The sequence below is a fragment of the Ptychodera flava genome, chromosome 9 (assembly GCF_041260155.1).
Source record: "Ptychodera flava strain L36383 chromosome 9, AS_Pfla_20210202, whole genome shotgun sequence".
Taxonomy (NCBI): Eukaryota; Metazoa; Hemichordata; class Enteropneusta; family Ptychoderidae; genus Ptychodera; species Ptychodera flava.
The window spans coordinates 7,988,015-8,004,669 of record NC_091936.1 but is presented as its reverse complement, the minus strand read 5'-3'; the positions used below and the strand labels follow the sequence as shown (position 1 = coordinate 8,004,669).

General features: G+C 36.0%; 1 protein-coding gene across 1 annotated transcript in view; it reads right to left on the bottom strand.

The window, feature by feature from the left end:
* Window positions 1-14,481, bottom strand: part of LOC139139922 (xanthine dehydrogenase/oxidase-like) — a 36,594-nt gene extending 22,113 nt beyond the window's left edge. The window contains exons 1-4 of the mRNA XM_070708889.1: window positions 14,422-14,481; window positions 14,120-14,261; window positions 8,838-9,005; window positions 15-124 (exon numbers count right to left, since the gene is read on the bottom strand). Of these exons, the coding sequence (XP_070564990.1) occupies window positions 15-124; window positions 8,838-9,005; window positions 14,120-14,261; window positions 14,422-14,481 (480 nt within the window). The remainder of the gene's footprint in view (window positions 1-14; window positions 125-8,837; window positions 9,006-14,119; window positions 14,262-14,421) is intronic.
* Window positions 14,482-16,655: the final 2,174 nt, after the last annotated feature.

The window sequence follows — 16,655 nt, the reverse complement described above, 5'->3', positions numbered from 1 at the left end:
TAGAATTAGCTTACCTGCTTTGTAAGAGGAATGGTAACTGACAACACAATTTCGTCAGCTTGAATGGCGACTTTCCTATCTAGTAAAAAGAAGTCTTCTGCTGCAATACTTTTCTGGCTGAGGCCTGTGGTTTGCATAAACAGTAAACGAAGCAAATGTCAGAAGTAGCAGACATGATCAAACCATTTCTGCTTTCATTCATTCATTCATTCATTCTGCTGTTCTTTCATTTAGTTATACCACTATTGGCCTCGTGCCCATTGTTTCAACCATGTCTCTTATTTACCATAACGATCTCTTTCACTGTTTGAAAGTGTGGTGATATCATATATCACCACACTTTTTATGTTTGAAAGTGTGGTGATATCATATCTCGCCACACTTTTTAAAGTGTATGTTTGGATGAACTTTGATTTCTATTTTACAAATTTTGTTATCCTTGAAAAAAACATCCAAAATCTATGCTAGGATTCGAACCAGGGACCTTGTTTGTATTAAGTCCCTACCATCTCCATTACTCCACAAGGGAATTTCTACTGACGACTTGTTGCAGATGTTATTTTGAATATATAAATTCAAATAAATGCGGGCGTGGCGTAATGCGCTCAAACACGTCTTCGATTCTGAAAATGCCCAAAACACCCAAAAGTCGTGGTATAAGTCGGTTATCGCACCTCGTAACGGTGCGTTTACGGGATATATCGCTACACTTTTTATCATCAGAGGCACGCTCCGTTAATCGTGCGATAACCTATAGATATTATAGGTTAAAAATATAGCCAATTTTTGTGTGGGTAGGCCTTAGTTGTTAATCCGTTGTTGTAATAGTAGTTTTTTGACGGATTGCTTTTACTCTTGGTAAATTGACTCGCTTGCGGCAAAAGCCTATATATTGTTTAACCATGAATACCCTTGGAAACAACATTAAAAATGCTATGGGCACTGTTCTTGTCCCTTTAAATACTGAATAGCTGCAGGTTAGATAACAAATGTTATTTTCTGTACATCACGTTTCACCACAGGTCTACCTATCAGTATGAACGTTCAGCACCTCTACGTTTATTTTAAAATTCTGCTGTCAGTCTTTTTGAGTTTCAGTGCACAAAACTGTGACATAAAACCCTGGTATCGCTAAGGTTGGGCTTTTCCGTCTGCCTTCATGCTCCTTAAAGCAATTGCAAATTTTTGTGCTACTCCAGAAGCGTCAATAATGCAAAATACTTAGTGTCTCAACACAGCAGCTATCTGAACAACAGGCAATATCGTTGTGGGAAATTGATTTCTGAACCAGACCTGAATACATCTAGCGACAACAACAACGGTAATTACTCATATACAGGCTATATTGAGATTCTTCGTAACGGGTATGTATTCATGTACGAGTGTATCAGTTCTCTGTGCTTCCTCATCTAGGCGGAGCACAGAGAACTCCCTCGAGCGACGGATCTTTCAGTCTAGTGTCAATGGTATAGGGAATAAAGTGGGAATTGGAGTTGACACACAGAACAAAAATACTGAAAATAAAGCTAGCATTTGGAGTTATTTGGTATTAACTATGCATTTACTAAATAGGTAGTGTTACAAAAGACTGTGAAATAAAGAAGCATTTACTGCTTTGCATTAGAATGAATAATGTACAGTTTTTTAGTGAATATACATAGTGGATAAGCCTATTTGTGATATCTACAGGAGGCTAGCAAAGAAGTAACCTTTGTACTTTCACTAAAGCAAGCTGACAAACACCTGATCACATCCCTAGGAGAGGGCATTTGGACGACTCCACCCCCTAAGTTTACCTTTGTTCCCGGCAACGACTACACAGCATTCTGCTGCAATAAGTGACGGGATGATATCGAAGTCACGAGAGCTGCAACAATATGGCCACCCAATGTCTACATAAGAATACCAAAAAATACAAGAACTCAATTAACAGTAAATTGATAAGAATATTAGATACTGTGAGGTGAATGCATTTTGGTGAATAATTACTAAATATCCAATGTAAATTAAATGTAGTAAGTGTTTACAGAGAACATAACAAGAATTTAATTATGATTAAATAAAAATAATAATAGGGATAATAATTCAGCCAAAGCCAGTTAAGCTCGTCTATACGTTGCCTGACAGACACACACACACAAACACACACACAATTCATACAGGGGAAAAAAACGATTTGTTAAGGTAGCAATGCATGTTGCTGCACGATTTTTTTTTCAAAGGCGTAATTCTCATGGAAGACAAAGAGGAAACCCCAATAAACATACATTTTCTGAAAGTTGAATATCTGAAATTTATTATGGTTTGAAAAATTTATTTGTATTCAGACATGGGCATGTTTTTGGGGTAAAAAAACTCAATTTTGCTATTATTTCATTCAAAAGAATTTAGGTCAAAAAGTTTATGTCACTTTCTTAAAATTAATATCTTATTCAAAACTAGAGCTCACTTGGAAAAAACAGATTTTTTGTTTGGTATTATCTGCTTTCATTCACGAATGACAGAACTCGGAAGTTGAAAGTTCGGAAAAAAATCGATATGAATCACGATATTTAAGCGTGGAGCCTCTTATCGACAAAATCAAAATCCGTTTTTATGTACGATATCTATACAATCACATGAGAAATTTTTGGACAATTCGGCCGACGCAAAGCGAAGTTAAATTCTTTTGAAGTTGTACAAAAAGGTAAAAAAAGAAATCGAGAAAAACACCGAAAACAAACACATAATGCAGGTGTTCTATGGTCAACTATTTTAGAAATGCGCAGTTTTAAGACGATCCGTCACCCTTTTCACCAATACGCGTGTAACATAATGAGTGGCAGTATCAGCCCTACCCATTTATGTAAAAAAGTGAAATTTGGCAAAAATCGCCTTTAAACATGCATCGCTACCTTAAATTAAAAAGTCACCAGACGGCCAACACAAGACATGCCGCCTCACTGAACTAATAATAGCTGATAAACGAAGAACCAGTGTAGACTAACTGATATTTTACGTAAACACAACCACAATGATCTGTATCAGCCAGTGATCACTTCAAGTGTAATGCGATGCAGGCTTTCCTTACAAGTGTAATTAAAAACAGTTCACCAAGTCGATTTTACTCATGTTCATATGCATTTTCACGACACTTAATGAAAATTGTGTTCTCTCTCTCAAGTTACAACCACAGTGACACATTCTACATCAAAACGTACACTGATTAAACCAAGCAAATGTGTGTGAATTCGCAATAATCCTAATTTACTGTTTACAACACACAACTCAAAGATACTGTATAAAACTCAAAAATCAACAGAACAGATAATAGAATGATTGCACTGATGCAACAAAACTGTTAACATTGCCATTGGCTATCATAAACAAAATTGGCGCAAACAATACTTTTCTAACTTAAACATATATAGACCAGATAAGAACTGAATATGCTCATGTATGTTGATAGATGACTAATACACAAATAAGAATTTAAGTAAATAAGCAGTCTAGCATATTTTACTGAAATAATTGACTTGACACTGCTCAATGCTTCACAGAACAGTCAGGAACCTGTTGAAGCAATCTCTCGAGCAGGTTTCATAACATTTACTACAGTCGTTTCTGAGTTATATGACTTATTACAAAATATATCCTAATGACCTCTAGAGACATGCATAAAAATAGCCTAATATTAGAAATTTCAGCAAAATAGCTGTTTTTTATGTTCTTTAGATTAAATTTTCTAGCAAACTAAACAAAATACAAAACTCAACTTTTTCACAGACATTTTAAAGGTTATTTTTGACAAATGTACGGCATGATTTTTTCCTGTTAAGGGCGGTTTGCATGCAACACGTCTTCAAAATTTGATTGTAAAGATGGATATTATCATAACGGAGTTATCCACATGGAAAACATGCCGTATAAAGTCTTGTTTATATGCATACTATGGTAATTCAATTTAAAATCAAGAATAAATGTGAAATAAAAATTTAAACTTGAAAATATGAAAAAATTACTAAGTATTTTTCAAAGGTATCAAATTTCATAATTTTTTGGTGATTTTAAACTTATACATTTTCCTGATGATATATAATATACATCAAAGCTACACTGAAAGTTTGAAGTCTGTATCATTATCTTAACTTGCTAAAACAATTTTTTAGCCAGATGTTTTTGGAATCAAAAATAGCCTTTCCCGCTACCTTAACTTTGCACAGCTCAATGCTTCACAGAACAGTAAGGTGTCTGTCAAGTCAATATCTGTAGCAGGTCGCATGACATTTGGTGCTGTAATTTGGGATTTATATCACTAATTACAAAGTTCATTATATATGCAAATGAGCAGTTTATTAACTATGCATTGCTCAATGCTCCACAGAACAGTCAGGTATCTGTCAGATCAATATCTGTAGCAGGTTTCATGTCATTTGGTGCAGTTGTTTCTGAGTTATGTCACTAATTACCAAACTTCATTTATTGTGCAAATGAGCAGTTAATGAATTTTACACGTCTCAATGCTTCACAGTACAATGAGATGTCTATCAGATCAATATTTGTAGCAGGTTTCGTCAAATTTGGTTCAGTATTTTCAGAGTTATACTACTAATTACAAAGGTTCATTAAATATGCGAATTAGCAGATAATTGATATAGCACTCATAGTATCATTATAATGCTGTGAGACTGACATCGGTTAGAAGGTTCATGAAAATTATTGCAGTGTTTCTTGATATATGTCCACACTGTCATTACTGTCTCCATAGGAAACCATTATATGAAAATTGATCTTTGATAAGCAACACCCAATAAATCTAATCAATTTTTGCCAGTGGCAAATGATACCTGTCCACCAAATTTGACTCGAATCCGTTCAGCCGGTCTTGAGATATCGTGTATATAGACAGACACACGGACATGGCTAAACCTTTACTCACGTTGGTTACACACGTGAGTAGAAATAGAACAATACCCCGACATGAAATGGTGTTGAAAATGTTTAAAATGAAGTAAATTTTCATGAAGGAACAAATGATTTGTTAATACTTCCAATAAAGGCAGAAGTACTGTAAAACTTGCCTGGTAATCATAAAAGTCTAATTTAGACTTTATACAACATGATATTCACCCTCAACAAGATCTGTGACCTCACAGACAAACAGCTCTACTGTGCTTGGTTTAATCGGAGTACGTTTGATACTGCATGTGATACTGTGCTTGTGACTTCAGAGCGAGAAGACAATTAAGCCGCAGTGTGAGCTCGAGGTTAAGCATCACGACTCTTGTTTATCAGCGATAATTAGTTTAGTGAGGCGCCATGTCTTGTGTTAGACGTCAGGTGTTTGTTCTCATCAAGTGACTTTGGCTGTAAGTGCGATTGCAATGAAAATTTCACTGCAAAGGTACTTTGGATTGAAAAGACCAAACATGATATCAATTTCCTTCCTCTCAATTCCTATGTTTACCATTTAATTTTTGAAAAGTTTTTCTTTTGTTCAATAAAGGCATCAAATTTAATATGAATAAAATTTCGTACTGAGTCGAGGGTACATGTGCATTCGGTGCAAAAGCACAAATATCGTGTTCATTTTAACGTTACATGCTTCCATGGAAACCATTTCTAGGCTCAAAATATAACTTTTCCCATTTAAAATGCCGCTCATTGCTCTTTAAATGTTATCACTTGATAGCGATAAAGAAATGCACATGTATCAGCACATTAGTAGAAGTCCACATATTTCTAAGTCTAATTTTTCACATATGGTGTTATTTGTATCATAGCGCATTCGAATTCCTTGTTTCACAGTCATTCACGCATACAAAAAAATTCAAAAATCATTGGAAAATCTTTGCACTTACAGCAGTGTTTCTTGTTTGAGGTCCAGCAACATTCACCATTATTTGCTTCAGTCCCTTCAAAATGTACGTTTCCGATTCTGAAATCAAATTTCAATGGTTCAAGCATACGTGATAGTGCGTATAGTACCCGTGTGTTGTAGGAACCAGTCTTTTATAGCATGCGCATGTATGTATGTATGTATGTATGTATGTATGTATGTATGTATGTATGTATGTATGTATGTATGTATGTATGTATGTATGTATGTATGTATGTATGTATGTATGTATGTATGTATGTATGTATGTATGTATGTATGTATGTATGTATGTATGCATGTACGTACGTCCATCCCTCCATCCATCCGTACGTACATACATACTTACATACATACATACATACATACATACATACATACATACATACATACATACATACATACATACATACATACATACATACATACATACATACATACATACATACATACATACATACATACATACGTACGTACGTACGTACGTACGTACTTCATACATACATACATACATACATACATACATACATACATACATACATACATACATACATACATACATACATACATACATACATACATACATACATACATACATACATACATACATACATACATACATACATACATACATACATACATACATACATACATACTAAAGACAGACAGACAGATAGATAGACAGACAGACAGACATTTATCCGCAAACTCTTTCTTGAGATTTCAACGTACGTACGTATTTATGTTGTATGTACTTACGTATTTAGGTACGTACGTATGTATGTACGCTACAAAATCTCTTTGCTTGAAATGTCAAGAAAGAGCTTACGGACTAGCCTTGCATGAAACACCAAAGTTTCAGCAGGCCACATGTTTTTTTGTCGTTGTTTGCTTTGTGTACAGGCGAGCGAGGCGATGTTAAATGTATAAATTATCTGCTCGCTATGTACTTAACTGCAATAAACTGTCGTATAATTGCACCACTGTTACAACCGCTTGGTTTGCTGATAATCTAAAACTATTTAGCTGGCCATCGTGAGTTTGAATCGCTTCGCCTTTAATTGAAATAATCAGATCACCCCTATAAATCTGCACATCTTATTTCGATTTGTACAAGTGTTCCTTGTTTATGTTTTCCATACATTTTATTAAAAGTTCCCTTTTCTTTTATAGGTGCAGGCACTGTATAAACATCTGACTAAACAGGTGAACTATTGGCTGGTATATTTGGCTGTATAAAATCCCTGGCTTCTGTGTTATTGTTATGTCTTGGATTCGCTGGGATCAGCAGTCCACAAGTAAATAACTCTTCTTTCACCTAGTTGCCGAATGGGAGTTGTATGCACATCAAAAGTAAATGCTTGAATGCATACGCCAACTAATTATAGTATTTTATCATCACGATCGAAGCTCGTAGTCTGAAAAGCAGTATTTTCTACATAGACCGCTTTGTATTCCTCACGAACTGCTGTGCCATCGCTAATCAATTACCTTAATATTCTAGAAAGAAATGAGTGTCCTGGATTGTGCCTTTACCCTCTTAGTATCTGTTATACCAAATTTTTACCTTCAACAGGAGATATGAAACTATTGGGTCATTAATTGTCAGTAAATGTCCCTATTACTAGAGTGGAGGGATATGCACACGTGCACTTTACAGGTGCAACCTTTCATGCTTTCTGATGTTCTATAATTAAATGTATATGATGTATTTATTTTATGTGTTTTGTTCATTTCACTATGTGTATTAATGGATAACGTATTTAACATTTTTCTCTTTTCATGCATTTATACAATAATAATCAACACAGGAGTATTTCTCAGTATACTTTTTACAAGGGCTTTAACCACCCTCTCCCAAAAACCACTGAAGAAAACTTGATTTGCTGGTTATGAAAAGTTTTCAAAACAGTGTCGTACATCTTGATTAAGGAGTAAAAAATGGCCAGACCCTACAGCAGAAGTCATTTGAGCTAGCCGATGTGTTGTCTGGCACACACACATTTCATGCAGGGAACAAACGTTTTTTTTAAATCATTTGGGCTCACCGATAGTTGTCTGCCACACACACATGTCATGTAGAGAACAAACGATGTGTTTAATTAGAACAAACACCAGACATCTTATATTTCCCATGCCGCCTCAATTAACTTCACAGAAGACGAGCCAGTGTGTCATCATGCGTGCAACTTGAGAGTCTATTAGTTATAATTAGTTCAGTGATGTGGCATGTCTTATGTGGAACATCTGCATCTGGTGTTTGTTCTAATTAAACAAATCACTTGTTCCCTGCATGAAATGTGTGTGTGCCAGAAAACGTTTCGGCGATGTCAACTGACTTCCGCTATCTTACCATCTGCCCGAAAATGAACATGGCTTACATTCCTGACCTGCAACTAAGCAGCAAGGTATAATGGTACTCTCCCTGGTTTGCCAGTATGCCTGGTTGCAAGATTATTGACAGGCAAGCCAAGCATGAATATGTTATAAAGGCTTAAATACTCGCCAGTGTTTTACATGATTACAAATTAGGTTTTAGTGAGTACGAAGTAACACGAAATATGGTTGCGTTAACAGGCATTGAATGCAATCACATTCATCGCTTATATTTTACAGCAAAAACTATCTGCAGTAATTTTGATTTTGTCTCAACTAGTTCAGACCCAACGTTCAGTCAAACTTTGAAGTTTAACATTGATCTACATGTATAGATGAACAGAGGGTGACATAAGTCCCTTTTTTATTTATACGGTGATATTGACATTTAAAGAAAAAGCAGTGTATATACAAGCAATACATTGTATGCGCCAAAATGCAGGACAGAGAAAGGTATGCTACAATATCCTTCGAAGAGAAGGTACATTTATAATTTGATTATCGATAGAAGACAGCGTGCTGTCTACATGGGCCATTGTGTAATGTTTCAGACCAAACGTTTTTGGACATCAGCATCTAAAATCGTTATTACAATCACTGTTACCTGGGAGTTCTGATATGAGTTCAGCAAATGTATTGATGATATCTGCCATAGGCACTGCAGCACCAATCCTGATACAGTCTTCCGTGATGACAATCTTACCCAGTTCTTCCAGATGAGACACTGGCATCATGATGGCGTGGCTTGTCTTGTCCAGTAATACATGCAAACCTACGAGTGCATTGGAAATATTAGACAATCCTCAACAAACGTGATAACATTATAAAAGCCTCATGCGTTTTCCCACAATTATTGGCGCTGTCTACCTCATAGTTTCATAAATACCTCTCTTACTTATGGGTCAGAAAACCAAAAGCAATTTAAACTTCAGTAAGGCGTAAATGGAAGCTTCAGTTTGCTAATGTATGTAATTGAAAAAACACATAGAAAACGAGGTCATAACAATCTGAACTATCATGCTGATTTAGTTGTTCTAAAGGTAAACTTCTTACCTTATAACACAGACTGATTTTGAGAACGTATAACATTCCTTATTCCTTCTCGACAACTATTGGTTTATATTTTACATATAGAACTATAATTTAGCCTCTACCTAGTCTATTTATCGAATCTGTTAACGACGCCCATTGGTTACAAAAGGAGGATTACAGACAATGGCGCTCATTACGATGACAGACTCTGAACGACTTATATCGTCAGAGAGCTCCAAATATGTGACATTTTACGTTGTTTTGCCAGGAAAATTACAAAATGAGCTGCAATGCAGGAGCGTATATATCTTAACAGTGTGTATAGAGTCCTCAGATCAAACGGCCAAGTTTTTGGGAAGCTTTGATGTGAATTCTGCGTGACAGAACTGAACGCCGAGGGTAGCTGACGCCCTTGACAATTTGAATATCACTGTCAATCAAACATTGTACAAAGTTAAACGCTCAGCAACGGTATGTTTACCAAACAACGTAAATTACAATATGTGGGAGGAGAACTCACTGATCCCAGAATCTGGGATGGAAAACGGCAGCTTTAAGTATTTCATATCTTGATATAAATATATATATATATATATATATATATATATATATATATATATATATATATATATATATATATATATATATATTCTACTTGAAACAATTTATATTATGCTATATATATAGGCAGTGTTTCTCTCTCTCTCTCTCTCTCTCTCCTCTCTCTCCTCTCTCTCTCTCTCTCTCTCTCTCTCTCTCTCTCTCTCTCTATATATATATATATATATTATATATATATATATATATATATATATATATATATATATAAACGTAAGTTGGGAAATGTTTGCAGTGACTTTGGAGATACTCATGATATTATATTTAATAACGAAAAGACCAATTGTATGTGTATTATTACAATCTTCTATGGTTCGTCGGCTTCCTTCTGTGTATCCGAATGGAGTTAAATTATCATTTGTAACAAAGAAGAAGCATTTGGGTTTTGTTCTTTATGATCACTTTCGTGAAGATGACGGTATTGAACAAAAGATTAGATCTTTCTACAAATTAGCTAATATGCTTATGAGAAAATTCTCCAGGTGTACTTTTGATGTTCTTAGCAATACTCAATAACTTTAATGCCTTGTTAAGGGGCATATTTATGGTTTGAAACAAAGACTTCTGAGATGTAGTAATGAGATTGTACAATGTGTGTATGACTCATTATATTTAAACTCTGCAATGAAAAAGTTATTGAATAAGCTTCTATTTGTACAGTTAATCTAAGTTTTATATATTTTTCACAGTAGTGTAAGCTCCATATGTTTGTATTTAACAGAAGCAATGACTTTGATGCCTTGCTAAGGTAAATTTATGGTTTTAAAACATGGACGACATCGATGTGTGTGTATATATGACCTATTATAATTCAACTGTGAAACGATAATATTTTGGAATAAGCTTCTCTTCATATAGCTTACCAAACATTGTACAAAAATATTTAAGTCCAAAATAAAGTCCAAAATAATATATATATATATATATATATATATATATATATATATATATATTGTCTAAAGTAGAAACTAAGACCTCGCAACACAGTGTTTCATGCATACGTAATCTTCAGGCGAGTGGATTAGCTAGTTGACGTGTCAAGCCTTTTATCAGGAGATTTGGAGCGTACCATTGCTAAGAGGTGGCCAAAAAAGTGGTAGGCAGTACTTATTCTCGTGACGACATTTAGAAACTAGCTCCGACCGTTTATTCTAAAGCGTAGATTTGTTTGCAGTGATTATATTGAGCTTTTCAGACAAACAGAGATGACACCTTTTTGTAGAATTATTGTATTCTGTCGCGGAGGATAATACAGCCCACGTGGTTACAAATGGTTGTTGCTGAGATTTAAGCTTCCACATATGTTTGGATAATTCTGTGCTGTTTTCGTATGATTTCTTCGAGAAGGATTGACAATGATTGCTGAATCTAATTTTAAATGCGGTTTCAGACAGACCAATGTAATTCATAGCTGACCCGTCGTTTGCTGTGACTTTAGCATTGTAGACGATGTTTTTTGATTGGCAAGACCATTGGAGCAGACATTTGGATTTCATCCAACAGTTGCACATCTTTTTGGTTGTTTCCGCGTCGGACATTTGGATTTCATCCGACAGTTGCACATCTTTTGGTTGTTTCCGCGTTATTGTTTTCAGTTAGCCTTTTGTTTTGAGACCTAAAAATGGTTGTTATGTTAGGCATACAGCTATGGCTCACTTTGGCACTGTTTTTATTAAAGATTTTGTGAAGCTTGTGTTCTTTGGGAAATGTTTTTCAAGAAGGCGGAGAAACTGTTTCCCGACATTTGTTTGGACGCTTTTACTAGTTCTGCTGGTGGACAGCATTGTCCCCGAGGCTATGTGAAGCCCAGTTACAGCATTTGCTGTGATTTGTACTTGCATACGTTTGTATGTGTCTATGTGTGTGTTTGTATTTGTGTCTGTTCGAACTCTCACTGTGTGATGGCGTAACACGTTAGATTGAAGATCTAGTTGGGCTGTTGAATGGCCTTTTTTTGAGGTCAAGATGTAGCTCAACGGTCTAACGTGGTGCGTCTTCGCTACGCGATTAGTCGCGGTAAGTTGATGGTTCGAACCCTATATGGTACATGAAAATTTTCTGTCCTGGGTTGATAGTTCTGCTGGTGGACAGCATTGTCCCCGAGGCTATCTGAAGCCCAGTTACAGCATTTGCTGTGATTTGTACTTGCATACGTTTGTATGTGTCTATGTGTGTGTTTGTATTTGTGTCTGTTCGAACTCTCACTGTGTGATGGCGTAACACGTTAGATTGAACATCTAGTTGGGCTGTTGAATGACCTTTTTTGAGGTCAAGATGTAGCTCAACGGTCTAACGTGGTGCGTCTTCGCTACGCGATTAGGTGCGGTAAGTTGATGGTTCGAACCCTATATGGTACATGAAAATTTTCTGTCCTGGGTTGATAGTTCTGCTGGTGGACAGCATTGTCCCCGAGGCTATCTGAAGCCCAGTTACAGCATTTGCTGTGATTTGTACTTGCATACGTTTGTATGTGTCTATGTGTGTGTTTGTATTTGTGTCTGTTCGAACTCTCACTGTGTGATGGCGTAACACGTTAGATTGAACATCTAGTTGGGCTGTTGAATGACTTTTTTGAGGTCAAGATGTAGCTCAACGGTCTAACGTGGTGCGTCTTCGCTACGCGATTAGTCGCGGTAAGTTGATGGTTCGAACCCTATATGGTACATGAAAATTTTCTGTCCTGGTTGATAGTTCTGCTGGTGGACAGCATTGTCCCCGAGGCTATCTGAAGCCCAGTTACAGCATTTGCTGTGATTTGTACTTGCATACGTTTGTATGTGTCTATGTGTGTGTTTGTATTTGGTTCTGTTCGAACTCTCACTGTGTGATGGCGTAACACGTTAGATTGAACATCTAGTTGGGCTGTTGAATGACTTTTTTTTGAGGTCAAGATGTAGCTCAACGGTCTAACGTGGTGCGTCTTCGCTACGCGATTAGGTGCGGTAAGTTGATGGTTCGAACCCTATATGGTACATGAAAATTTACTATACGAAGGGTTGAACCAAATGTCATTACGCTGCCTTGTTCGTTTAGCTTCCCGCGTTTGTTTGGTAGTTGTGTACTCCAATTGTTCGTCGTAACCGCATGACTCTAGTACATCATTGTAGAAAGGGGCTGCGTTTTGAAAGACTTCCTTATCGCTTGAGATTGTGGATATACGTTTACTGATCGACTCTGGGATGTGTTTGATTATTGTTGGGGGTGGTTAGACAGCATGTGATCATAAAAGTTTGATCATTCAGTTTTCTGTAAGGGTAGTATTTTCCCAGGCAAAGATTTAGTGTAATGTCTTAGGAATTTACTATTTTTTGGTTTGCTTCAATAGTTATTTTGAGATCGAGGTAGCGAAATATGTTTGTAAAGTCTTTCTTTATTCTTTCTGCTTGGCCGCCTGTGATGTTTTTGAAGGCACCCAAGCCGTCATCTCGGTATAATCCGATTTGATCTTTCTGGATGTTGAGAACGTGAAGACCTACAAGAGTACAGCACTCAGCGCCATCAAACGAACCCATCATTATATCGAAAAGATTTTTCTTACCATCGCGTTTGACCCAGTGGGTGTCATTATCGAAGAGTAGCGATTGTTTTGGCATGCATAATGATGTTGATATAGCTGTCAAGGATATGGATATATTTCGCTGCGTGCGAATTTGATAGATTTAAGAAGTACAGCTTCGGTAATTGATGGGTAGAAATATATATATATATATATATATATATTATATATATATATATATATATATATATATATGTGTGTGTGTGTGTGTGTGTGTGTGTGTGTGTGTGTATGTATGAAATATTAAAGTTGTGGGAATCCACTGATGTTTCAAATCTAGGATGGTAGTATAATCTATATACTCCACAATTCATGTTAAAGGTCCATTAACTTAACATTTTGGCTATTTTAACAGTTTGTTTTTATTCCTTGTAGCAACTGCAGTTTCTTGTCTGAATCGCCGAACTTAAATGATATACCCAGTTGTCACTGTTGAAAAACTGTTTTGACATCCGCAATCATTTGTCACCAAAACAATGGTCATTTTATATACATAGGCAGTGATGACAATCAGAATACTTGGCATTTAAGCTTGATATAGGGATTAAGATAAGAAAGCGTAGCTGATACTCAGACCAAAAATACTAAAAAAAAATTACTTAAAGTTACAGCGGACGTCCCTTCAAAGTCGCTTGGATAACAATACACCGATGGTAGGGTAAAATGGTTTTTGTTCTTACCTATGTCATTGTAACCTGCAATAAATTTTATTTCCGGGCACAGTTTTTTAATCATCAAAGCATCGAGTAAGGATGTTGGTCGGATCCACGTGACACGAGGACCAGTGCACATAAGCCTTTTCTTTAATATGGCCTCATTAGTCTGTAAATGGACGAATGGAAAAATATTACCTGATATTCTATATCGGTAGATTCTTTCATTAAGTCCTCGAGTTTGTATGAACCAGTAAATGTGTTCTCAAATTCACACCCTTTCGCGTGTTAAGAAATCACAAGCATACTTATAACATCTTTCCACTTACAATAATCAGCTCCGGAGGAAATATGAAGTCTTGCGTCTCGTTCTTCAATGATGCATCCATTTTATTCATATTAGCAGTTGGGGTGCCGTTGCTAATGTTCTGGGTGCCGCAAAGACCACCATCAGAAAGACAGCAACCTCCTCCGCCAGTATTTTTTTGACAACATGATTCCTACCGGAGAGATGACAGAGTAAATTCATTCCTCTTTTTGGTTAGCTTGCATTTGGCGTGTAGTAGGTTTCCTTTCTTAATTTTAATAATATCATCGTCAGGGCGTAACAACAACATATTTAAATTTATTCCAATTGAAATTATTCCAATTAAAAAGTGGTATTTATATAATATAGGTTCATGGTGAAAACGAAACAACGTTTTAGAAGCATTATCATGTGAAAACGTCGATCAAATTTTCAAATGAATAAGCTGTGGCCTTTGGTTTTTGATAAGCAATTAGAGGCTGATCATTGAACCACATGGGAGCAACTGATTTTGGTGGCTTGGGGAGGGAAATCTCGGGAAACAGCGTAGTGAAGTCTTTGTGGCATACAAACCCTAGCAGTAATTTGCAGATTCTTCAACATTGCTCTCAATGCCCTCATTGTCAATGCCACCAACTATAATGCCAATGACACTGTTGGTTTCACCAGTGACATGTCAATTAGCAGTTACACCTGTCCAAAAATGGTCTGGAATATTACACTTTGTTCAGGGTCTGAAAAACCCGTTCCTAAACAATTAAGCAGGTTTATCATACTCTTAATTAATCTCAGGCAGAACATTTTTAGATCGTGTCCACGAATTTCAGAGCAATTCATTAATAATGTCTAAAAATCTAAATAAAAAGAAAACAGGATTTAAAACTTGACCTAAAACTAGCAAACTGATATTGTCATCATAATCAGCAAATCATATTTGAAAGCGATAGGGCAGCACTTTCAAAGTATAGATCTTAGTTTTGCTATTATTAACAGATCATCACAGTCAAACTCTCACTACCTCAAGTAAGTGTTAGGTACCTCGGTGAGTGATCAAAATCTGAAAAGGTTACACATATATTCATAGATGATCTCATTAGTTTGAACAATCCTGGTATTTCTAATTACCTCCATCATATCTATCCAGATGAATCAGAAATTAAAGAAACAACAGAAAGTGTGAACTCAGCGTCATACCTTGATTTATCCCTTGAAATTAGACAAACTCCATCATATCTATCCAGATGAATCAGAAATTAAAGAAACAACAGAAAGTGTGAACTCAGCGTCATACCTTGATTTATCCCTTGAAATTAGACAAAATGATTGCATACTAAGCTGCATGACAAAAGCGACGATTTTAATTTGGAAATCATTAACTTTCCTTATTTGGCTAGTAATATACCATCGGGTCCAACTTATGGTGTGTACATTTCACACTCCTAAGATACTGTAGAGCTTGTGATTCATGTGAAGACTTTCAAGTGAGACACAGCTTATTAGTCTTAAAGCTGGTGAGACAGGGATTTTCGCAAAGTTGGTTGGTTAGATCATGTAAGAAGTTCTATAGTACATATGGAGATCTGGTATCCAAATATGACAAATCTGTCACTCAGATGATGAGAGACAGCTTTGACTCAAAACAGTAATTTTGCAGCTAGCTGAATTACTGTACAATTACTTTGTCACTCTAGTTCAATCTTGACGGTGTAGCATACTAGCAGGGTACGCCTACCCTTTCCGGACACCTTGTACAACCACTTAACTAGTGGTTTGAGATTTTACTATTGATTTTGTCAGTGATTTTGTTCTTATGTTATGTTATTGTTTCTGTGATGTGTGCATGTGCTGTTTCTTGGACCTGGCAATTTGCTTGCCTTGTATGATGAAGATTAATGGAACTGATTTTACGTCATATTTTCATTCCCTTGGTCCTGGTGTAATATACTACAGCTTTACAGTAAATATAGCACTGGCTCTAAATATTTATAAGGATATTTTCAGTTTGCATGCCCAAAATCACATTTTGTAACATGACATAATTCCATTTTAACCATTTGGGAGTTAAAAGAACAGTTTTCCACATTCTAACTAGAATCAAATGATCGACATGATCTTTCTGGGTATTTTGAGTTGAAAAAACCTCTTATCATATCTATTTGAACTCACTGTGTTGTGTTTCAATGGCAAAATCTTTGTGCTTGGACATTTCTTCTTTTTTCAAACATTTCATCAAAACGTAATCTTGATTGCAATGTA